At 29.9% G+C, this 27,117-nt stretch overlaps 4 protein-coding genes across 4 annotated transcripts in view; 1 reads left to right on the top strand and 3 right to left on the bottom strand.

Annotated features, from left to right (window-relative positions):
- Positions 1–27,117, bottom strand: part of LOC126846315 (uncharacterized) — a 93,616-nt gene that overhangs the window by 25,738 nt on the left and 40,761 nt on the right. The gene's annotated exons all lie outside the window — the stretch shown is intronic.
- The window catches only part of LOC126846314 (TWiK family of potassium channels protein 7-like), a 63,198-nt gene that overhangs the window by 11,900 nt on the left and 24,181 nt on the right, over positions 1–27,117 (top strand). The window contains exon 2 of the mRNA XM_050585625.1: positions 1,095–1,127. The gene's annotated coding sequence lies outside the window, so the exon portion shown is untranslated. The remainder of the gene's footprint in view (positions 1–1,094; positions 1,128–27,117) is intronic.
- LOC126846275 (uncharacterized) lies at positions 5,568–15,673 on the bottom strand. Its single transcript, XM_050585563.1, has 11 exons — positions 15,508–15,673; positions 14,784–14,921; positions 11,030–11,288; positions 10,163–10,370; positions 9,592–9,743; positions 8,746–8,866; positions 8,364–8,567; positions 8,034–8,165; positions 6,025–6,151; positions 5,654–5,765; positions 5,568–5,592 (listed from the first exon to the last, which is right to left on the bottom strand). The coding sequence occupies exons 1-11, from the start codon at positions 15,671–15,673 to the stop codon at positions 5,568–5,570; spliced, it is 1,644 nt and encodes a 547-aa protein (XP_050441520.1).
- LOC126846274 (uncharacterized) lies at positions 15,963–22,910 on the bottom strand. Its single transcript, XM_050585562.1, has 8 exons — positions 22,810–22,910; positions 20,035–20,119; positions 18,767–18,885; positions 17,902–18,008; positions 17,441–17,859; positions 16,823–17,149; positions 16,587–16,738; positions 15,963–16,119 (listed from the first exon to the last, which is right to left on the bottom strand). Exons 1-8 carry the CDS (start codon positions 22,908–22,910, stop codon positions 15,963–15,965), a joined length of 1,467 nt encoding a protein of 488 aa, XP_050441519.1.

Raw genomic sequence — 27,117 nt, 5'->3', positions numbered from 1 at the left:
GCTCTAACTTATTAGCTTCATGATAAATAACTCAAGTAAAATTTGTCTGTGTATAGTCGGATGGGTTCTATTAACACATTTGATGTGACTTATGGACGGTGCGGATAGTCGTTTGGTACATGCAGTAGGGTTTCTGTTCAAGTTAATTCTGTTTATTTTAAAGTTGAAAACATTAAACAATTTTTTCGTAAAAAATGAATTGTTTTTGATCAATTTACTCTCTAACTATTTTTCTCCAATATATCACTTTAAAGCCCTAATTGAAACACTAACACTTCTGTTATCTGCTAAGACTGAAACTACATCGTCCGCGAATAATTGGTACCAAGGTACTTCGTATAAAATATAATGTCAAATGTTTTACTCAGAATTAGTATTGACACGTTTAATAAATAATAACCGTCCCGTTAATTTGAAGTATTAATCAAGTTTATTATGGTTTACTGTCGAAACATATATAATATTACTTACTGTGAGATAAAATTATAAAAAATATATTTTTTTTGTTCTCTTGAAGTGTTTACCGATATATTCCTGAATAAATGTATATTTCTCAATAATACATTAAACAAATAGAATATTGAAGAAAAGACATCACATCAATGTAATAAAAACAATTAATTGTTGTTTTGTCTTTTAACATAAAGATAATATATTCTATTTGCTCAAAACTTACCTGTAAAATTCACTTGCATATTTTGTTCATTTGACGCTATGCTATAATACTTATGATCATAGTAAGATTTTAGTAGTCTGTTGATATTCAAAACGTCATGTTTTCTAATACTTCCAAGATGACGTATCAATGTAGTTATTGTTAATAAGTTTCGACGACAACTTTTATTTTATGAAATAAATAGACGAATATTTAAAAAAATTATGGTTTTAACTTTCATATGAATTTTGGAACTTATTAATATGGATCGAAAATGTTATCACATTAAAATTTACACTATTCGTTGTAGCTACAAAAATTAATGTTGCTTACAATTTATTTAATGTAATAAATTGTAAAGTTATTCATAAAACGATATTCTGATAGCTTATCTGATTTAAATATAATAACTAATTATGTTTTTTTTATATAATTTCAGGTGGTTTTTACTCGGATGATTCCTATTTGATTGGTAAGTCATTTTTATTTTAAGTCAAATAAATTGTAGTGTAACGTCAGGAACATTTATATTTACTGTAAGTACATACTATCTCAACTCAATAACAATAAAACGTGAACTATCATAAAGATACCATTAAACATTAATATTTTTCTTCTATAATAGTATTTTTATTGATGTTTAAAATATTACAAGGATAACGAAATATGTGTACGACCCTAAACACAGTATTACTCATATATTTCTGTATGATATGTTCTTTGAAATATTTAAGTCCCTATACCGAAAGACACTAATAATAATTTAAAATATTGTGTAATAATTATTAACATAGACACCATATACTTTTTTGGATACCCCATTTTGGGTGCAAACCTATTTTAACCATAAATTCATCGCATCCATTTCGAATAAATCTATGTTATTACTGTTTAAAAAAAACTAGAAGCAATTATATTTGTTTTATACATCCGGTATAATGATTTGAAATGTTTGCATACATCTTGAAACACAAGTAATAACTGATGCTTGGCGGTGTTTAGGTTAAATAACATATTTTGTTGAAAAGTTTAATTGAATATGACGCTAATGTTCAGATGAATGTTGTAAATATTGTAAGTCATTAATTACATTAAAACTACAACAATATACTAGAATGTTAAGTATTATGACAGAGTCATAAAGTTAAAAGTAAAATTAACTTTAGCTGTCCACAAAGATATATAGTATATATATATATATATATATATATATATAATATATCGAATGTAAACTCATAGTTATCAAATTGTTCTAGGATTGTTAGAATAGTTTTAAGTGTCAAGAAGTAACTTCTCGATACATATTATTACCTTGCGTGTGTTTTCTAAAGTTTCAAAAAATAAACCAATTTAAAAGTTTTGGGTGTGAAACACAACTACATTCCAAAACTCAGCTCCTTTTTTTTTTATTGTTTATGGACGTTCCTAAATAAATCATTTGACTCCTGTTCCGCATACTTCCAACACAATTAAGTCCATCGGGATAACTGTGCAAATTAAAATGGAGTGTGAATACCGAACATCGGATCTAGAAAAATAAACAATAATAATTTATTTTATATTTTTTTAAAGTGAGACATTTAATCGGTTATCAATAACTAAGTGGTGTACTGAAAGTAGAGATTATTCAATAACTAATTAAAATAAGTACTCAATAAATTATCAACATATTTTGTTGAGACGTATGGTGAGGTATAAAGAGCGAAGGGGGGGGGGGGGTGGATTGACTATAAGGAAATAGTTCACAAATCAAACTTGTAAACTTAACTTTCAATAAACATACCTAATAAACACTTTTTAGTTGAAAACGTTCGCTAAAATTATCAATAAAATACAACAATGATTGTTCGTTATTTCTTTTAAAAAATCGCAGTTACATATTTTTTTTATACTTATTACCCTACTAATTTACCATCTTCCCTGGACTGCTATCTTTACTTGCTGGGTACTTAAATTTTATTAGCTACGGGAGTTAAATAAAAATAAATAAAATAAAGCGCCTATTTTGTTATGAAATATAAAATAGCATTTATCGTTAAAATATCAATACAAATAGCAATATATATTATGTTGTTTTTATTACACGAATTTTCGATTGAATATTTCCATTTACGGATTTTTTGTCTATTTAACAACACATAATAGTATTGTAATATATATTTTGTAAAGCATATTACGGTTCTAATTTTCTTTTTTTTCGTAAACGTAAGCAGTTCCTATTCAAGGCATTCATAGGGTATCTAAAAATAAACTTTTATATACATTGTTTCTTTTCAGCTTATGTCTTTATTGTCAGGGTCTGAACGACTCGATAACCCGGTATCACGAGCGTCGTCTTCGTTTGCCGATGGGAAATGTCGTTATTTTACCGTTTTTTCTCTCTCGAGAACATTCGTGACATTTGCTTTATCTTACGAAAAATTGTATATTGAAAATACCTATTAAATCGATCCTAGCCATCATCCAGACAACCATCATGTATAGTTAACGTTCGTAACGATAAAGGGTCTCCGTTTGCGCGTGCAATTTATTTTCCAGTAAAATGCGTTTTTATTATGCAAATATGATAATTCAATAACATTAGGGTATAATAACCTAAAATTACTCTTGTACAATCATAATGAGGTATCCAATAATGGCCAAAAATAACAGCTTTGTTATTTTTTAAGCTTTAGAGTACAGATTGAAATTTAAGGCTACCAAGATGTGTTGGTCCGTAACAAAAATATTAGCATTCCGAAAATGTTTATATTAACATAGCTTACGATGTTCGTCCATATTATCATCATAACTAATATACTCATAAAGATTTATAAACAATGTTTAAGTTGACTTGAAAATGTCAAAATTTAGGCGATACCGCTACCGAGATAGTATAGTTAGTATAGCCGAGCAAAAAGCCCTCCATTTACACTACACAAATCACTTTTGAATATTTTTTACAAGACATCTTATTACTAACTATATTATTGATAATTGGTTCATTCAGTTTTATTATCTTGTAAATATTAACTTAGTAAAATTGTTTAAATATTTGTATTGGAAAAGTTGTGTAGACAATTCGTTATTCAGCTCATGTAGTTTTATGAAAATTAGTCGTGACATTTTATATAAAAAAAAATAAAACCATTGTATATTTTTTATAATCATGGCAAATTCTAATTATAACGGTGTTTTCACATACATAATACAATTCCAAATCTGTGTCAGAGGTGGTGATGACATTCGTCAAAAACAGAGAAGATACGGTGGACAAAACTCTTGAGACGTTTGCATTATATAATATTTTGTTAAAAATAAGAAATGAAAATAATACAATTCGTACTAAGAAACGACCTGTGCCTAAAAACTTGAGAAATATACGAGTATAATTTTTATGTAAATAATAAAGTATATAATACAAAATATAAATACTCTTCGGTATTACCTACTTTGCGCAAACTTGTTAACAAAGTTTAAACTTCACTTTATATTGCTTTCAAATAATTTTAGCACTACTATATTGATATTGTACAACTATGATTAAGTCGAACAATAAACAAACATCTAAGTTTTAGATTAAAAAATTCCTTAAAAAGTACTTATACCAGTTTCAGTGATAAAGGGTAGTATTATTTTTTATTTGCTTTTTTTACTTCACACTTGCCCACAAAAGATTGATGACATCACAACTTTATAGGATTAAAAAATGCAAACAAATGATAGACGTGTTTTTTATATTATTTTTAGACTTTTTTTTTTAATTAGCCGGATTTTTTTATACAAGCAGGGTGGAAATGTTGTTGTGATGGTTAATTAAAACTTATTGCCTCACTCGGTTTTACTGAGAATTCGCTTTTTCTTGTTTTTTGTTTACCACCCTCTTTTTTCTTTTATTTTTTTAATATTAGCGCTACTGGTCGTTCATAATAAAATGTGTGAATTACGGTTAAGAAATAACTTTATTTCGATAATTTTATTGGGAACTTTAGAATCTCTTAAAAACTTACTTTTATTATTGAGACAATAATCTACAGAATGAACTTTATAACTTGGTTTAGATTACAAAAAATACTTGTCCAATACTTCTTTTAAGAAAATGCCTTAAAACTATTAATTGTGTTGCTATAGACCGATCGACTGTAAAATTTTAACTCTTTGACTGTCAAGAAATTGTATTAATAAAAAGTCCATAAAGGGCAAATTAAAGATGGTAAAACTCCGTAATATGAGTGAGAAATAAAAATTAATAATCAACGTACTTAGCAATAAAACAAAAATTAGACGATTATGAGTTACTATTAAAACAAATTTTTTAAATTAAAATTATTATTTAAAATGTATTACTTTTAACTATTATCATTAAGATTTTAAATTGAAATGGTCAGTATACTCGTATATTTAAAAAAGTTTCTAGTTTGTTAATGCTACTTATGATTCTTTATAAAATGTTGAAACTTTAACTTTTTAGCTTGTATTATACTTATGTACTATTAAGTTAATATTATGTATAAGACGTTTAATATACATGTATATATATTTATATATCATCAACAAATGAGAAGCAATAGTTTTTACCTAAGTATTTATACTTATTTTTCTTTCAACTTACCTAAATGATATAAAAACAAATTATTTTCTCAATTTAAAAGGTTTTAATAAATACAAGTGCTGGTGAAGGTATAAGTTAAAAATATTTATTTAAGAAATTCAATATTAAATGTTATTAAAAATGTTCAGGATCATTTATAAAGTCGTAAAAAAAAAACGAGTTTAATTATTTTGTATTAAATACTTTGTTTTTGGCCTTTTAAATAGGTCGTACAGTTTTCAATTATTATTATTATCAACGTAATGGGGTTAATCCAAGGTTAATTATTTAGTAACATTATATAGAAATATTTAATTTAAACTCAAAAAGTATATCAAGCTATTAGCCCGTGATGTGGCAAATAGCACTGACACAAATTAATGATATAAAACGATAATTTAGCTATGGTTATATAAAAATAAAATTACCCTGGCGTGAACTTGACTGTCAGGTCGACTGGAAGCTTCACGTCAACAGTACCTGTAGTAGGGGAAATTTCAAATACATCATTTCCAGAATAAGCCAGAAAAGGCTCTTCACCTGTGAAAATGACAGAAATTAAATTTAAAAAATAAATGTGACAAAAAATTGTTGTCAAAAAGGAGGGGGGGGGGTACAGGTTATAACTTAGAGGAGGTGCGGTGGTGGTGAATGTCGTTGTTTCGCGCCACCACCGAGTAATCATCTTACAGGCGATTTGATGTTCAACAAGGCAGAAACGAGGTCGACGGTTCGAGTTAATCTATACGTTTATTATTTCTCGGGTAAATACTCGTCTATGCTGGCGTGTACTCTGTACCTGAATAAGAAGATAGCTTTACGGTTTCGCTTTTGGTGTCCCTTAAGGCTATTTGACCGAAATTAATGTTTTTCGTCGACAGTTTTAGCACCGGAAAGTGTATGTGCACCTTAAACGGAGATACAATCTGAGCACACAAAAACAAAAATCATCCGTGAATAATAATATAGTATTGACAATAAAAATTAGTCAATACGAAAAATAACCCTATAATCAGACGTTTTCGTTTCGTCAAACAAATAGTGAAACAATAATTTAGCGCTATTTAGCTTAAAGAGGTCGGTATCGTTAATATAATGTAATATTTATAGCCCCTCTCAAGTTCAAAAACGCGTTGAAAGAGTTTCTGTTGTGAGCTAACAGCCAATTTAATAATAATTTACCATAATACCTAAAACAAACAATAAAGGTGACAAAATCGGTCATCAACATACTATGGGCTTTTTTTTTATGAAATTATATTTGACAAGTCGCTATGCATTTCGCATGCGCTAAAGAAAGACAGAATATTTAATATACAGGTCTAAAATAAGATTAAATAAAATAAAATAAGATAAAATGTATTGTGGAAAAAAATATAAATGGTTTAGAATTTAAGAAGAAACGTTTATACATAAAAAGACACTAACGGCGCTGATGAAAACGCTCACGTATTGTTTCACAAACTATTTATATAAAATAACGCATTAATGTAGCTCTTTTTGATTAAAAAAAACTCTAACAAAAGAATTTATTATTAATGGACACTATTAATTATTATGTATATCTTATAAAATAATTTGTTATTTGTCTTTTCATTAGATTCGTCTCGTGTAAATATTACTGAAGAAGTATTCTATTAATAGTAAGTGTATACGTACAGTTTAAGATCACAACAGACATAATATAGTTATAGGTATATCCAAAAACATATAGGTATTATAGGTTATAGGTTCATATAACGTATATTAAATATATTTCATGTATAAAAATGAATATTTTTAATACATTTTATTTGAAAAACGTTTATTATGTACGAATATGAAAACCATTTAGCAGTTATAAATATGTTGTTAAAAAGCCATTTTTCGTTTTTTGAGTATTTGCTTACTAGCCTCTCCTTGGAAATAATCAAATATTTGAATGCGTTAAAGCTTTCGTGGATTGAAATTCCATTTTGTTGATTTTCGGATATATCCACGTTAGTATTTTTAGGTCGACGTTTCGATCTCATTGCAGAGTTCATATACTCAGTACCACGACAGCGGTACAGTCGTGACTACAACAGCCTGATGATGAACTCTGCAATGCGTTCGGAAACGTCGACCTAAAAATACTAACGTGGATCAGCAAAATAATCAAATATTGTCACGATGTTAAAGGTAACACAACCTGTAAAGTTCACTGCTTGACCCAATAACGGCATTGCGCCATACGGCTTGTAATTTGTTATTTATTTTTGAATACAGCGACCAATAAAATATGTCGAGGGTTGGGTTGGGTTCACATTTTTGGAATGCTCGATTTGTTAAAATTATAAAAACATACATTAAAGTATTCACTTAATAATAATAATATTACATATTATGTTCCAAATACATTATCATATTGTGTACATATTTTGGATTGATTTTGGATTTTATGCGTGTTATAAAAATGTTATTTCGGTTGGAATTTCGAGTTACTCGAATTCGGATATGCTATAAAATATTCGGCCGTTCGCAGTCGACCTGTGAAATCAGCAGACGAGAAAGAAACACGTACACCTAGATAAATCATGTACTGGCCACTTGGGACTAGTATATTGGCAATGCAGAAAACAACCTATTGAAACGGTTTAGGGACGGTAATGCGGTGCCACGCCCTAAAACCTGACTGTCCAGCCATCAAAAACGTTTGCGGCTTACCTACAACTATCGCGCGACTGCCCTTAACATACTTTCCGGTAGTTTTCTCTCAGAAAACTTTACGACACCACAAAGTAACAACAAAAGATAATATATAACAATATGACGTTTTTCAAAACTTACACTAGGAGTGGTCATAGAATCTATGCACTTGGCATAAAGACAGCCGGACAAAACGATTTTTCTCGACGTTCCATTTGCCGGCATTTTTGGAGTTATACAATTTTTCACTGTTACCACTGCGTCTATATCGACCTAAGCACAATTTGACCAACTAAATTGAATATGCATTATATCACAGATTATATAAAACCAGATGTGCACACTGTACTCTAAAAAATCAACAGATATATATGTATATATATATATATATAGACCTGACGGTCTCGCGTTAATCTATTAACGAACAATTGGATGTGTGTAATACTTATGTAAAACGTTGGGAGTGTTTACTCGAATTAAATCTTCGTAGATAACGCGAATCGCGGCGTTTCCGGATCTTGTGCCGCATCTTAAAGTTCGCACGGCGCTAATGCAAAAAGGTTTGTCCGCTTCGAAGAAGATTGTCGCCGGATACCGTAGTAGGTTCAACAAGGTGAAACGCCGGGTGACTTTGTGATACGAATCCGGAGAGCGGTAAATTTGAACGGCTTGGACCTTGAGAAACCCATTACTTTAATATAACGTCATTTTTTTTAGAAAAAGCATCGCGGAAAAAATAGCACGTCGGGTTTTTTGTTCGACTAATATAAAAAAAGACATTTTGTCCCGTCGCAGTTTTCCTCGGGTCGGTTTTTTTTTAGGAATTTTAATGACGTCTAACGCATTAAATTACCTGGAAAACATTATTCGGTTCTCGTACAAGAAAATTTGGCTGCAACGAATGTCTTGTTTCCGACTGAAGTTCTACTGTAACCGGCGGCATCTTGAACCCAGTGACTCGATTGCAATTTTTTCTAGAACAACAATTATACGATTTTTTTGAAATTCCGAAAATAATAAGTGAACGTTTGGAATTTATTTTTTAAATTTATGTGTACGGGGGAACGATTGGGCGCATGACTTCTCTTATAATATTACCTATTTACAAAGGTCGATGGTAATGTCCATGGTCATTGGTCATAGAACAAGTAAAAAGTATTTTGCGTGGCCACTGGACTTGTTTTTACACTTTAAAATTAGGGGTTAACGTTCTCTTGCACCTTATATACTATAAATTATAATAAAAAGTTTTCGTGTCACGATTACCTTAATAATGAGTTTTCAGTACTATTACAATGCTTATTAGGTATTATTTATTAATGTACCTGATACAATTACAAATATGAGATTTGTCACGTTATTAATGTAAAACATTATATTATATATATATATATATATATATATATATATATATAAGCTACTTAGGATCTTTTTATTTTAAGGCAGTCTCTAAATGTATTATACATTCATTTGCGTACGAAATGAAGCATGGTCATTTTTTTATAGAATGATCACAATACTTTTACCATTTTAATGTATAATTGTTTAAAATTTTTTTTTTGTTAAGAGCGATAAGTTAACTTTTAAAAGTTTCCATACTATTTTACTTACTACATTAGGTTATTTAGTACTTACTTTATTTCTAAAACAATATGGTTATACTATTACTTATTTTATTTATTAAAATATAATATATTACTCGGGAAATTTTACTGCAGTCACTATGCCAATTGCTTGTCCAAATACAATATTATTACTGTTACGTTTAACATACATTTCTTTAGTTCGATCCAATGAAAATGTGACAAAATCTGCGTCATTCGGTTCCAGTACCAACGTAATAGGATCTACCTAAGTAATAAATCATAACTCAATATTTATTTTAAAAATATACATCCATTAATTCATCCATAATGAATAGTGCAAACACTAAAAAAATTTAATTAGCACATTATCTACTCTTTGATAAATAGATTTATATCATTCTAAAGAACTGGATTTGGCAATAATTAAGAAGCCGGTGAACACTTGTTCGTGGATGAGACAAACGAAAGAAGTATTTGAGAGGTCACCTAAATGTCCTAAATGAAACATCATTATGCTATAATCTCAACTTAAGTTTATAGCTATGGTTTTTTATAGTGTATCGATGAAATAAATCTTAATAGACAACTAAACTATATTACCGTTAATGTTTATATACTATTGTTTATTGCTTATGGCGAGATCTTAAGACAGTCATTACTTATTTTATCGCCAAGTGCCCTCACTTTAAAATACTGCGACGTCGACCCGTAGTGAGGCATTATTCTAAATGACCAAGGATCTGGAAAATCTGGAGTCAACATGTCGAGTACTACTGAAAACGGTTGATTCGCTTCGCCTTTATTGTACAAGAGCCACGATACGTGAATCGGCATTTCGCTTTTATTTTTTATCTTCAACCGAATCGACGTGTTCATTGAATACAAACTAAAGCTACAATATATATCACAATAGATTTACAATAATTTTTTTTTATTAACAATAATAATTTAACAACATTAACGAAATTGCATTGCAGCCAATATTGTGCGTATTACATATTAAAATATTCGGTTTTGAACTTCATTAAAACTGGAAAGTCCAAAATGAAGAGTGTTGAACAATTCAAAAATGACTTAGATATATTATCGATAGGTCATAGGGCACATGAGTATTTTTATAAAAATATTAAAGAAGTCTCGAGTTTGCGTTTAGCACAAAACTGTTGCCTAACATAAATTATTATAAATTTGTAAAACCAAAAGTATCAAAGCGAATCAAGACGAGTACTAGTTTATTGAACTGTGTACATGTATACAAATTATATTAACGGTATTCGACAATAAATCGTATTACCTCGAAAACATGTACACGAGTGTTTTCATTTTGTAGTTTGATTAACTTGGACATAATACAGCGTTACATTGCCATAATTTTGATTGATAAAATTTGAAATTTTCTAGATATAATAGCTGTTATCATGTCAGGGCAAATGTAATATTTCTTTGCCGACTTTTACAGAGTAAGTATTTTATTTGGTGTAATAAATAATGGATTTTTGAAAATTTAGCCTTGTGCGTTGGAATTCTTTCCGTTTTCTATCGATCACGTACCTAGCTGTGGCGACGGGTCCGGGTGGCGTGGCCAGAGGAAACTCTACAGGGTACGTGACCGCCAAGACTGCGATGGGTATGCGAATGGCCGGCAGCACATCGTCGCCCGCATGGAGCTCTATCGACACCTCGTCTTCGTACTCGCCCCAAACTGTGGCTAACGCGCTCACAGATAAGATAAACTCGGCTTGGCCCGCCAGTTCACTATTGACAACATCCAGCCAAACCACACAATGAGTGTTCGACGCTTTCATCAACTCTAACAGATAAAAATTAAAAAAAAAAAAATTATTTGCTAGCCATCGAACTCCATCAGTTCAACCATTGGATGGTATCTTTAAACAAGTCGTACACAGCCAATAATGTATCCTCCTGAAATGGTCATTAGAACGCTAACATAATATGTGGCTAAACTAAAATTGTTCACTTTAAAATTGGTATAATCATATGACCGATAATGGGTTTCCCGTTGTCCTTTGCAAATAAGTATGCGCCACTACTTCTTGGTACTTTTTAATTTTATTTTATGCAAACAATCGAAAGCCTCTATTACGGTAACCTTTACCATTATGTTATAACGTAATATGTTGATGGCTTAAGACTTAAATCTCAAATATTTATTTGAGGCGCCACGCCGGAGAAAAAATAATATTGAGTAGTCACAATCTAGTCTATAATTTTGGAGATAATCCAAGAAAACAAAAGCACCAATAAAAATTGGCTTGTGCGTGAACATAATATATTATGTATTTCGGGGAATGTTTGCGGTTTGGTGAGTATTCGAGATATTTCACATATACCGGAAAACATAAAAACAAAGGAATTCATATAACATATTTAGCAACTGACTATAGGATGAACCCATACAAAATGTATAGGTTTAAAAAAAGTGGTGCAATCAACACGCATAACTTCTTTTCAACATTATATTATTATGTGAATTTTAAGTTTAATTTGAGTAACACTAAAACTAGTAGAAATAAAGTGTATAATATTTTTTATTAGCTTTTTGCAAAATATAGGGTAAGTAGTTTATTTTATGGCACAAAGAGCACATACAATTGTATGCAATCTTGAGTTGTTGAATTGTTTGTTTTGTGTTGTTTTGAATAAAAAGTTTTTTATGTGTGTAAGTTCCGTGCTTACTGTGTAATAATATTCTAAAATGGTCACTCCAATTTATTATCCGATTAAGGATTTATCATCCAAGTAGAGTGGAAGGTTTTACATGACTATTGACGCCTTTTTATCTTTTTTGTACGTAGAAAACTGAAACAGTTTCTGGATCTCTACCATGAAAAAAATCGTTTATTTATCACTTGATAGTTTTACGGGTTTCACTTAAACGATATTTTTCGAATGAGTTGTAATGAACTTATGAACCGATTAAATTGTTATAGGAAATACACATTATGATATTATACTGCATTATATTTCATAGTAGAGACAAATCATAAATTATTACTTATTTTGTTACTGCTAATCACGTATTCGATATTATAAACTAAGAAGTTTAGAGTATTAATTTAATGTCTTTTAGTTAATATTTTGACTTCTATTTTGATATTTTTTTTTTAGAAAATCCAAGTTAATTTACAAAATGTTACACTTAATAATCAGTATGTGATCATGCGACTTATGATTAAATAAAAAAACTAGCTACTTATCATGTTCCAGTTTTATAAGACAATACTACTGTAATGACTAATTTGGAGATAATGAAACAAACCATAAAATATGTAGATATAATAGAAGAGAACAATGAATAAAGAGGGAATGTCACTTTATCGATACAAAATATCATCTTGTTATGGTGTTTTATACCTAATGAGGTGTTATAAAATTCAAAGCTTTATCGAAAAATATGACTTTCACACGAATAATGTTTTTTTTTAAAAAAAGCTTGCTATTTATATAAACACACCTATAGATGTATCGATTATTTTGTGCTTATCTTTTTTTGACAACGTATCTTTAATGGTTCTGACGCGTGCATTGAAATTGATTGATCCTTATAATATATACAATATAATAAGACAGACTTTCCACAGCAAAAGCACCTTGTTCCGCATTATACAGTGTACATACAAGCTGACTAAACATTTTTAAACTAAATTAATGCTCACTCAAAATGTTTAATAATTATTATATTAATGATGTGTATTATTTATTATTTTTGCACAACTCCTGACGTTTGATCTCATTCAGTAAATATTTTATTTATCAAACAATCGAATAGGGTAAGTAAAAGTACTTTCGATATGCGTAACAAAGTTGTAAAATGGTCAGAATTATTTAAATAGTTTCGTCAAGTGCTTAACAAATAATAAACAATAATAATTATAATTATTTAATCAAAAACCCAATACGTAAAATATCTTAATCGTAGGTTTTGTTCATGCGATGGTCAGATTCAATGTAAAAAATAATTTTAGTTTCAAATATAGTTTGAGCACATACTGTATATATTCATTTTTGAAGGAGTCTCTCTTTTTAAAGTATATTCTTATTAACACATCCTTGGCGATACAATATTTTGTCGATGCATTATTTATCATCACAATATTTCCTCTCTACTACCATTATGTTAAGTAATCGCTAAAGCAGTACTTTTATATAACGCTTTTCATTTTATGTCTTCATCTGCAACGTATTATGAAGGAGAAGAAGAAAATAGGGACGTTTAAACGACTATACTAAAAAAAATATGTTTTTAATCAACCTATTTTTTCTTATCTTGTAATTCAAAAGACCAGGCAATAACGGAAGATTGGTTTCGTTTCATAGAAATAGGAATTAATAGCTTTGATGCAATGTAAACAAATGGTGTATCATTATTTATACTCATTTTTTGAACATCTATATTAAAAACAATTTTTTCCTCAAAAATAGCCGAATATTAGGTTAGGTTAGGTTATTACAACTACTATGATTGCATTGTTACAATTGTTTAAATAAAAAATGTCTTTTCAGTATCTGGCATATAATATCCTTATACTATATTATTCTTATCTTTATATTCTTTATTAGTACAAAGAAGATACATTTTTTTACCCAAATATATTACCGTGGACGATGTAATTATAATAACAGCACTTTATATTTGTACGACACACAATAAATAATTCAATTGCTCTTTTATTTATTTACTGCTTCTACCTAAGCTCCCCGTGGAAATATTTAAAATGTATTATACATATTATTATTATATTCATACTACGAAAAATTAAATGTCTTGCTTGGTAAATTTATTGAAATTCTTTTTAACTCCCAAGAGAAAAATACATTTTCAAAGTTTTTTGAAAAAACGTTTTAGGTTTAAGCATAATTAATGTTCAAACATTTTACTCAAAATAAATAATTACAAAGTTTAAATATAATTTGACAATTTCACTATGGTGTAGCCCTTAAATCTACATTCTACAGCTTTGATAAATATTCTTATTAAGAATACTGAGTAATTATAAAAAGAGTTAAAACTTTTTATTAATAATATTTAGCCTGCATTATTAATTCTAATGTCAATATTATAAAATAACTTAATTTAGTAATAATAGCATTGTGCAAATAAGTATTCGTGGATATGTTACAATAAATAAACAAATTAAATTGGTAAACTTATTCAAATTTCGAGTAAATTATAAACTACGGAGTATTATAAATTCTTCAAACAATTATCATATGTGTGGAAAACAAATTACCTGAAATACAGATATCTTATATTAAATTTTAATTAGGTGTAATAATCACTAACCTAATATTTCATCAGGCTCTAGAATTCTATCTCCTCTACATTCATTATTAATTGCTGAAAGTCCAAAGTTTTTGACAGACGACAGACACCGACATGGAATGTCCGTAATGTTGCGAATTGTAATTTGTTGTCTGCTCACTAAAAGTTATTAAAAACAGTACAATACGAATTTTGAGATACTTCATTTTAGTTAGAGAGTTAATTATTGTTCTTCCTTACTATCCAACTTATAAAATATTTCCTAGTGTAGTAAATAATGTATACCAACAAGGATTTATCAATTTAAGTATTTTTTTTTAGATAAAATCATATTTTTATATTACATTTTGTCTAAATGATTCTAGTCATCGACCATCATTTCTGATAAAATAAACAATCAATCTACATTTATTTTAACTTTAAATTACAAACAAGCAGTAAGGTATTATAGTTTATAAGAAGATAAATAGTTAATAGGTAGAAAAATAAACATTACATTTTTTTATTTTCAAAATGTAGCTAGAATTTTAAATATCTATAAAATTGTAATAGATTTTAGGTATGAAAAAATGTAAAATTCTGAAATATCTAATATTATAATACCTCCAACCGTAGTTAGTTTATGTTTTCAATATGAGTCTTATGAGTAGTATTGTGTCATACAATCGGTCAATATAAAAAAATAATCTGTTTGAATGATTGTACACCTTTAAAGCAACCATTCGAAACGTAATCGTATACATACCCACATTGCACTGTAAGTCTTTGAACGCTATTGGATGGTTGGACATTCGGCTATATAGTTTCGAGTCTTGTATCTGTGAGTTCAGTGGCGCCGACAATACGTCACGTTCCTGCCATTCGCTGCTACGCCATTTGGCTGGTTCTTGGTCTTCCGGTCTACACACCATTATCACATCCGGTCAGTATACTTATACGCCCGACGGACCAGGCATTTTTAAGAAAACCGTTGCCCACAAGAGATAAACTATCAATACATTTAACGTAGAATAACCGAAGAACTTAGTAACATTGCCAAAAAAATGAAAAATAAATAATCTCAAACTAAGCAAAATAATAACTTACCACGAAAAAACTGGACATTTTACATTGGCTATAATACGTTATATTATTTTAAAAGTGTTATAGTTTCCTATATGGATTAAATGGTTAAAACGTGAAATAAATTAAACAAGCATATTACTCGAACTCGTTTTCCTCAAAAAGTTCAAATTTAAAACTCTGGTTAGGTGGCATCCTCAAAACGGTGTCGTCTAATGAGAAGAAATCTTCTGCTTCTATGTTTTCATAATCGCAAGGTTCATCTTCTCTGTTTACGTCACTCCACTGTTCTTCACTGATAAACATTGAAAAAAAAAATATTCTACAGAGAAATTGTTTGTGTACAAATGCGCGATACAAAATTCTTTGATATTTTAATATTGAAAAAACCTGTTATACATGTATATATAGTGTACAGGTCTGAGTTGTGGAAGACGTACTTCAGTACTTGGAAATATATCAAAAGAGAATTAATGCGCTGCCGAGATTACTTTATTTACCTACCGATCAAACGGCTATAAATTCGTCTATAGAAAGATTTCCTTTTATCCTTTATGGGTCAGCTGTTCATTTTATATTGAGTACATATTATCATACACATACACACACACACACACACACGCGTATACATGTATGGTAAACACAGAAGTGGTACGTTTTTGGTATTCAGAAAATAAAATGTAAATAAGTACTGTTCGTGATCGTATAGTTCTCGTGAAAGTAAAGAAAGTGTCTGGATATTGTAATTTCTTATACACGTACTCGTGCGGCCATTGTATTTTCCTGTAGACTTGTGTGGAATCTACGTAAGACACTTGGGCTCCAAAACCTTTGGCCGTGAATTCGACGGTTATTTGTTCGGGTACGGCGGCGTTTTGTATGAAACACGGAACGGAAAATTTGTTATGCAAACCCTGCCGGAAACATCATATTATATTATATTTAAATAACGCGTAAACCCAAAAACCCGCCGCAGATCATTAAGTAGTCTTACTCACGGCGGTCTTGGGGATGACGACCAGCTCGAATTCAACGGACGAGTCACCGTCAACTACCCCATTAGCGGGTTCCAGCCAACAGTGCACGTTATTAGCCACCGTCTCCAGGGGATTGCCCCAGCAGTACGTCAGACCGCAACGTGTATTATTGAACAGACAAATACCTTTGTGGCGGTGGGTTACGCCCTTGTATAGGGGTCGGTGGAAAGACACTATTCGTTGATTGAATTGCACGTCCGGAGGTTTGACTACCGCAACGGTTTGGTTGTAGACGTTGTGGCATTCGGCGAACGTCCATTCGGTCAGTTCACACGAAATTCCATTTGTCTATATTATATGGACATTAATACTGTTGATTTTGTTTGGGTACCCTTCTTTGTACTCCTAGTGTGCCCTTACTTAATTTAATATTGACCGAAAGACGAGCATATTTATTATTTATCTAGAAACACTTTGTCCTACAATGGTACATTTTACATTTCTATAACGTGTTCATGACATTAACCCTACCAATGAGTTTTTGATATCTATTTATTGTTTTAACATTGTATTTTTTTTTTTAAATTTAATTCGAATACTCTGGTTGTTAATAATTCATTCGTATTTGCCTATCCTTACTTGGGTGTTGACTACTGTTTCATAATTTATTGACATATAAATCATATTCTTCACGCCTATTCCTTCGGTGCACGACCCAAATGATTGTTCACTGTGCGGCTGCCACGTTTCTTCGTCGTTGCCATTAAAACGATACAGCCTTTTTGTTATTAACTCGAAATTATTCATCCCCGAAGTAAATTCTGTCCTATAAGTTGCCAACGTGCCAGCGCAAAGAATCCCCAAACGTGGTAGAGTTGTTGGTCGGACGATGACTTGTGGCTGTTCAACAAGTCCTCGGACATAGACCACCACGTCACTAGACCCGTCAATGTTTGTAGCTCTGAACCTCAATATATGTCGGAGGCGACCCGATCCTCTGGGATCAATTAGCACACGAACTATAGCTCGATCGTCGACCACCAAAGATTCAGGGGCCACTTCAAAATTTACAACAGAGTGAGAATCATAGTCGTGAGAACAGTTATTGTCAACGCAACTGTGTTCATCCGGACGTATCCATGACACGGTTACTGGGAGTTTTCCTTTGTTTTTAAAATTAACAGTTTCTTCCACACACATGCCATCGCTTTTTAAAGTATAAACATTTATATACATTGCAGTGGCTATATAAATTTAGGACTTAAAATTAATTGAATTATTTGACGCCTAAAGGTATATTATTGAGATTGATAGTATTATCTGAGAAACTCAAAATGTCCTACAAAATAGTTGTAAATTCTATCACGAATAGCTAAATCTAACCCGAATTTCTTTCAAAAGTACAAATAATATTATAATGTTATCCTTGAATTATGAATGATTACCATGATGCTACCGTGCTAAATTAGGTATTTATAGAAAATTCACTAACGACCTTACAAGAATTGTAAATTATAATTGTATTACAATAAATATTTCATACAATGTTTCAAATTTTAGCATGACTTCATTATGAATCAAAGAAAATGAATTTATTGATTTTTAACTTGTTAGTTCTATGGTTAAATATATTTTGAATTGGTAAAGGGGTGCAAACAAATTTATTGCAAAATGCAACGCTTAGAAATAGGTAAAGATTAAGAGTAATTATTATCAAACAGTTATTCAAAATTTCGTTAAGTATCAACGGGACACTTTAAGACATTTGTCCCAAAAAAAAAAAAAAAACGAATGTCTGCAAACTGTTAACACATTTCAGCGATGTTTACCAAAACGGTATTTGCTTCATTTAACATCCGACTTTGACCATACCGTTTTATCCTTACACAAATTATAATAATAATACTACCCTTTTTATTGTTGTTACTACAGCTGTATACATATTATAATGACAGACACGCTTACCCGAGTTTGTATTGATACGAATTCAAATCCACTATTTTTGGGTACACGTCTAAATTGATGTATTCCTTGCCCTTGTACTCTGATATTACTTCTAGCACAACTACTTGCACAGTGACTAACTGCAAAAGAGTGACAAACATTTTGAATACAATATAGGTTATGGCATTATATAAAATATTACACAAGGGATATTCCACGTGGATTTAAAGCAACAATTAATACCAATCATATTTTGAATTTTCCTAAGACTTATAATTATTTTATTAAAATTACTGCTATACAGATTGAATTGGCCATTCTAAAAACGATAAGTCATAAAATCTAAATTTTACACTAAGCAAAAATAATTTAAATACTCTAGAAATTGAACAAACTTTTTATTGTCACCTATGTATAAGTTTATTTTTTGGAAAAATCTAATTCATTTTTAACAACAATTATTTTATATTTGATTAATTAGTATTTATTTATGCAATAAAAACTCTGTATAGTGATTTCGGTAAATATCTATCATTTTAGACCGATGTGTTAACTTCTCTTGAAATGACTATAATAATAGTGTGAAATCTGTAACACAAAATACATACAAAAATCATCGAAATACTAAATATATCTTTAGTTTTATACGACGATTTTAAGTGCACAATGTTCACTTCGTCGTTTATAAGAAAAGTGACTGTCACTTAATCTTGAGTTTAATTAAACGGAAAGACTTAGGTACCGTAGCCGTTTGCACGTATTTCATTGTTGTTTTTTGCGGTCATGAAATAATACGTTCGGAAATGTTGTGCTGCTGTCAAGTCCACGTTTTTAGAAAATAATCAAAAATATTGTATCGACTTGGAAGCATCTCTAACATTTATCTCGTCACGTTGACATTATAAACAAATTATACTACATTACGTTCTACAGTCCACGCTGTATAATTTCTAATTTCATTAATCGTCGGCTTTTGTGGTTTTACCCTCCATTCATAGCGGTTAATTAAGTTTAATTAGTCTTAGCGTATATGGGGACTTTAAATTCGGACTAATGGTTTTATTAGCAGGGCAAGATATAGCTTGAATAAATTCTACAACAACAATATGTGTTTGCTTAATATAACGGGGATCCTATAACAAACTCTATAATAACTTTAGACCATCATACTCCTAGAGAATATATTATAAACACATAAATTGTATACACATCCATTTTTATATTATACGGATGAACTAACTTATTTGAAATGAAATAGTTTTTATAACAATAATAATATACTACATTACCTCAGGATTGGCTTCGTTTGCTATCTTGAGAACGGTGCCATCGTCATTAGTTAAGCTGGCTCTTGGAATATCATCAATCAACAAACTATTTGTTCCATTGTAAAAAATACATAATTTATTATTAAGTGTCATTAAAATACTATAAATATTAAAACAAAATCCATTGTTCCAGTTAGCCTACAAATTTCTCGATTCTTTTAGGGGTTTTTCAATAATATGTCTTATAATTTATCAATAAGAAACATTAATCGATTTAGCAAGAAAATATAGTCGGGTGTATTATTGTTACATGTTAGAAATTATTGTATTATTTTATTATTATTTAACTATTTTTGTACCTTGATAGTATTATTTATCTAATATTACCTTATTTATATTATTTCCACGCACTTGCATACAAATAACAATATTCATTATTATATTATGAACAATACCTTTTTTTTCTATATTGTTAAAATTATAATATTTAATAAAAACTTCACAAAACTTTTGCCTCAAGCTTGTGGTTTTACATAGTAGCCAACCCTCATCTTTATTGGCAGTAGGTCAAACGGGTAGACTATTATTTTGTTTTACTCTCTTTCTGAATGATTTAAAATACGGTTCTGCTATAGAAAGCCATTATTTTAATTGGATAAACATTACATATTCTCTCTATTATTTTCTTCTACTTGTGATTCAATCGTACAAGAGCCTGGTTTCATATTATTTTAAACCAAGCGGTTTCTTCCTTTCTGAGTGTACTTGGGTTTTCTGATAATCAGTCGACGTGGACTACGCAAATGTGGTTATTATAGCCAGCACAGTAATAACTCTTGTCTGATTACCATGAGACATGAATTTACTATTAAATATTAAGTATATAAAGTTCAGCTAAAATTCATAAAGTCGCGGAACTTTAGGAAACTGCCACCAGGTAAAAGAAAATAATAATATTTGCGTAATAGGAAGTGGTTAAAAGTACATTTTTAAGAAGAACATTAGAATTTAAAATAACATTAATGTGAAAATAACCTCTGATAAATTTTGCACAATCAAAACAGCCTAAATGAATCAGTAAAAAATATGGAAAGTTTACTTACTTTTATTCTATTCTACTTAATACATTTTTTTAAAATTTTTCTTTCGATTACTTAATGTTGTATAAATAAAACGGGGTTTTAATAATTTATTGCTGCCATGTATTTTTCTTTACTGAAATCTTAAATAAGTTGTATCGGTTAGATATAGAATTAAATTGCGTTTAATAATTTACTATAAATTTATTATATTTAGTTTAAAAATAAACTATACATTTATTATATTTATTTTAAAAATAAACTGTAGAGGCTTCTAATTATAAAAATAATCAATAAAGAAACAAATTAGTGAGCGTCCTGTTTATTATACCGTGAATTTTGGAAAAGTAAATTGCTTCTATGTGAGGTAAACTTCAAACCAATTAGTGCGCTACGTTGAAAAAATAACAGTTTTTTGGAAGTAAAACATTCAGTATTTTATAAATGAGGTATAAACTAAACTCATTGTAATATTAAAATACTAGGATATTAGATGGTAAGATGTTCAACAATACAACAATTACATAATCTCTATAAATACAGTTTTTTTTTATAATTTAAGTAAAAAAAAGTAAAATGTAGTTATTATTAACGGCCATTTGGTTTTTATTTATTTATAACAATGACTATAAAAGAAAAAAATTGATTTTTTCAGTTTAATTTTTTTAGTTAAAATAATACATATCGTTTTTAATAAAATAGTTTTAAAAATATTTCACTGCAGATAAGTACAACGATAAGTTGTCTTGAAAAGAATTATCTGCCTTTATAAGCCATCAAATATGTATTTATAATCTGGAAATGATTTATAGGAGTTTGTGGAGAAAATTTAATAAAACTGAGTACAAAGTGTACAGTATTTCGCATTACCTTTATTTCTAGTACGCATCAGAATTAATGCGCTAGGTCGAAATTAGCATAAAAACCCAATTTTGTGTTTTTCGTCTGAGTGGTGTGGATTCTAAATATTTTTGTTGGGAATTAAACTTCAGCGTCATTTGCCCATAATCCAGTTTGTTTTATATATTTGGTAAAACTTTTTTTATTGACAATCGCACCCCTAATAGCCGCTAGAGCGCTTGATTTCCATTATCAAGACTGGAGTGGGATGTGTTTATATTATTCTGTCCAAACATCTACATTAATTTTATGTGTATTTACACTTGGCAGTAATGCGAATGCCTTTAATTTTTTTAATTTCTACTGTCATTACTCATTTTGTGAATTTTATGCTATTGTATTTTATATGCAACGTTTTTAACGCATTATACCCCATAGTGTATTATACTCGTGCATAATTAATTAGGCAAATGACGTTTAATAAAATCTGAATATGGTTGTTTCGCTGAATAGCGATAGTTATCATTATTGTTATTATTTTTTTTAAATCATTCTAAACGCCAACAATGAGAGTACAATTAATAATACCGTATAAAACATTTTTTTTAGACGGTCAGCAGAGACATTTCCTAAATCAATTAACTAATATTCCAAAAATGTAATACTAGTGCGTAGGGTGATATACTCTAAACAATATTAAATCTCAATAGCTGTTATACAATTTTGTATATTGAATTCGGCCTTTTTTCCTAATTTTGATTCTGTATTGTTTTTTTCGATTGGAATTCTTTCCGAGTACACATTTAAACAATGGAATATAATATAGGCAGTGAACGACGGTTATGCGACTCTTAGAACTAATAACGCGAGCACTTACGAGACGAAAACTTGATACTTCCCGGTAAGTTGTTGATCGACAATCGTATCGGTGACAGAGCACATGATCTGGAATTCGGTCTCCGAATTGGCGTTCAGCATTCCTTTTGCCGGATAAACGTTGAAATTTACCGTGGCCTCTTTTGACGACGACGTGTCGAAGGAGTGATTGACGACCCATCGGTAGGGACATTTGATCCTGCTGAACGGTAAGAAATAATGAAGAAAGAAAAAAAGAAACTGTACACTAAAGATTTATCACATCGTCGATTGGGTCGGTGCAAATAACTGAACTAATAAGCAACTGATTCGCACGAGTACACAACAACAATTATTATTATTTCATTAAAGATACACAACCAAACTGTTTTTAGACGTTATATTTACAAAATATAAATTATAAAGAAATACACTATGCACATTGTATAGCGTTACGCACGTGTTAACTTGACTTTTGGTAGCTTTCAATCAAAAGTTTAACGATAAATTAACGAACAAACGATTACAGTCCCAACGGAATCGCACTTGTTTCTAATGTTCACCAAGTCGCAATAAAAAATAACCAGTGGTTACAGGTTGTGGTTAGAGATAAAAAAATGTATTTTAAAACGATGATTTGAACCAACATCAGCAAATCGTTAAGGCAGCTTCCAAACGAGAAAAAAAATAAATTCCTTACACGATTTCGCTTTAAAGTAAAAATATTCTACTTTTTTTTGTTGTTTTTTATTTGAAAGGTAGTTTCTATCATTCATACTTAAAACCTAAAAATATGTTTAGTACAACATCCATTAGTACCTCTATTTAAGTGGAAATTTAACTATTTAATACCATTTCAAATTTGATTAATTTATTAAAGTCACAAATGTTTCGGGTTTATATCAAGTTATTTGTTTTTAATATTGTACTAATTGATCTCGTTGAATTTTTTATTCTTGTAGAAAAATCTATTTGAAATGAAAATAAAAAGGTATATTTTAAATACTTAAAAACTCACTTAATGATATATTTTAATGAAATTATTCAAACAGAAGTCTCAATAAATGTAAGTTTTATTTTAGACCGATTTGCTGAGCAAACGCATGAAAATTCTCCAACACCATTTAAATTATTATTGTACATGATTTTTTGAGATTTATAAATATATTGTAATATTTTGTAATTTTTGTTTTCAGGTTAGTATTCTCAGATCTGTTTTAGTCAAAAATAAAAAAAAAATCTTCGAGAATCCTGAATTTGTGTGAGTGATGTATAAAGTATAGTAAATATATTTACAAATTATTTCCCTAATAAATAATAATATACGGAGCTGTGACTTTAACTACCTAAACCTATCCATTAGGTAATGAGTATTACAAATTATTTTCACAATAATATTCTGAGCTGTGACTATAACTGACCAAACGTGGCCATTAGTTGATTGGCCAGACTTGTAATAGAATCATCAAGTAGGTTACCTAGAATAAACTACCGGGTCGTTTCTGGGATACGACCCAGGAAAGTTTTTTAGATTGGGAATACGAGAAAACGTAAAACACAATAACTAGTTTTTCAACTTGAAAGGTAATTAGAATGTTCTAACGTTTATTTCAGTGAATCAAATAGCTATTCGTTTCCAAACAAAAAATTACAAATTGCATTTGTATTGAAATTTCACTGCATGCTTACCTACCGCACATTTACTACAAAAGCCAACAGCTGAGGGTTTTACGCATACAATAGGATTTAAAGACATCCCTTTACGGTACGAAGGGAAATTATCTATTTTCCCCATCGCTCCGTAGTTAAAATATTGTCTAGGAAATCTCATTGCGTTGTGTGTACGAATAAATCTATTCTGTATCGTTATCCGACCCATTCCGAATCTACTATGTGTACTATTACTATTATCCGTGCCCTCCCTGCCCTGTTCAATGCCAGCGGCTAGCATGTTATCACGTCCGTCCCATCTGTTTCCTTAGGACGCCCGCGCACACATACCGACCGGCCAAAGCTGCGGACTTACTGCCGTCTTAGGGTTATCGTTTTAGCGCGAACCCTCTATCTTCTATTTAACTCACCTTGTGTTCTTAACGTTCACACACCGAACTACTTGGCCAATTTCACCTACGTCGAGAACGTACCGGCGCGTCATTGCCGTTTCCGGTTGCGCCGTTGCCGGCTCAACACCTAGACCCTACGGTGGATTCAAAAGATTTATTACCAGTCTACCAGTCAGTTTCCGTTTGACCGTCTGTCTTCGACCAATACGATTATCGACGATTTCTTACCTTCAACCGAAAAATCTTGGTATCGAACGATTGGCCGTCACCGAAAATGTTTACTTCTTGCGCACACGAGTTGTCTGAAACGATTATCATCTTAGCACACTAAAAGAAAAAAAAACACACACAATCAATTAATTAATGGTACATAATAGATAAACGGATTTTAAGTACATTATTTACGAGTTGATCGATTATATATTGTTGTGTACACAGAAATTCAATCAATTTAATGGGATAAAGGTTTTCCTTTCATTTCGGAAATGGAAAATATTCGTGGATAACGGAATAATCCGAAAAAGGAAAGTTTCCAGGCGACAATTTTCCTTATAAATTAATATATTTTGGGAACTTATATTATATTACCATAATAGTTTGTGAATCAACTCGACAACGTTAAAACTACCCTTAAAGTATTAAGCAAACATTGCAAAGTTTTGTTATGAGAAATTTGAAAAATTAAACGTTAAATATCCTTGTTGTTGTAATAGTTAAAGACAACTGGAAAGCTTAATTAAAGGGAAATATTTTCAAAGTAAAATAGTTTAAGTAAATCAAAGCTCAATTAAAAGTATTAACTTTTAATAAATTACCTTCTTAATTACTATTAGTTTTAAAATAACATTTACGTGAAATGACGGCACAAGTGGTTTGAAAGTGACTTTTAACAGTATTGATTCGTTGTACCTGATCTTGAATACCGACGGCGTGACTACAAAAGATTCGAGTCTCAATTCATCTAATTCTAAATCCTAAAAAAAAAATCAACAGTTGAATCTAACTTACAGTTCTTGGCAGCGAGCAAATTAAGATGAAAGGCAATATAACATACAGTATCTTCCCAATGTATACTATTATCACTATAAAATAGTGAGTACTACTCACAAGTAACTAGCCAACGCTCTTATTATTAGCCCAAGTAGATATCATCGACATCTTATTAAATATAGTCTACCTATGATATCAATTATCAATCTATACTCGTCTACTTAAAATTAATAACAATAGGCATTATGGACAGTGACCAGAAATTTTAGACCGTAAATGTTCTACATAACATATTATGGTAAGGACAAAATTAAATATTAGTGAAAAAATAGTGTACGTTTTAAGATGTTATGTTCACTTTCAATTAAAATTCGAGGAGTACAAAAATAACAAATTTAAAGTCCAACAATAATAATTAGTCATTAGTTTATAATTTGGTTTAAACCTACTTCGACCGCTTTTAAGTACCAAAAATCTTCAGAAACACATATGAACATGCTGGAACGACCTAAGTTTTTAACTACCACATCTATTGTTTTCGAAGCGCCCACAAGGCAAGCGTGGCATTCAAATACGAACATTTCAGACAAGTCTTCTTCGTTTAATTCTTTATCGTACATCCCGGGCAGCGAATCAAACGTTTTTATAGTATCTAAATGACAAAATTACTAAATAATTTTTGTCGATAAAGTTACAGCGTATAGTGATGGTTATAGGTTTAAAATTATAGAAAAAATATATTTGGTAATTTTTTAATTAAAAAATATCGAGGCACAGATAAAACTAATTGTTATTCTATAATAAACCTTTATAAAATATAAATAATAAGTTGGTTAAATTAAAACAATCTAATTTTATTGGAGTTTTTAGTCAATTCAGCTTTATAGAAAGTTTTTAATACATTTTACATTGTATCATAATACATAGTTTTTAAGTGAACTATGTACTGTTCTGTCACTTGAAAGACCTCTAAAAAGCATATCTATATAAAATTAACATAGAAATAAAATTGGAAAGCTAATATAATATATTAATTATATATTAGTTGTTAAGTTGTATGTATTGGTATAGGACTTTTATAATACAATTAATATGCAAAAAAGATAGACGCTACTTGTATGTCTAGAAAAAAAAATCAATACTACTATTCGAATGTCAAAATAGAAATACCATACTAAAAACAATAAACCTATTAGAATTTTTTTCATTTAGTTAAAACTTTTCAGTTAACATTTTTTATTTTTATACAAATCTACAAATTGTATGTAAAATTAGCT

Source organism: Adelges cooleyi, unplaced genomic scaffold, assembly GCF_023614345.1.
Source record: "Adelges cooleyi isolate 19-005CV unplaced genomic scaffold, UGA_ACOO_1.1 ACOO_flye_CR_arks_rails_tigmint_CR_PRNA_9, whole genome shotgun sequence".
Classification (NCBI taxonomy): domain Eukaryota; kingdom Metazoa; phylum Arthropoda; class Insecta; order Hemiptera; family Adelgidae; genus Adelges; species Adelges cooleyi.
Note: the sequence above shows the minus strand (reverse complement) of the source record. Positions and strands in the feature narration are given on the sequence as shown.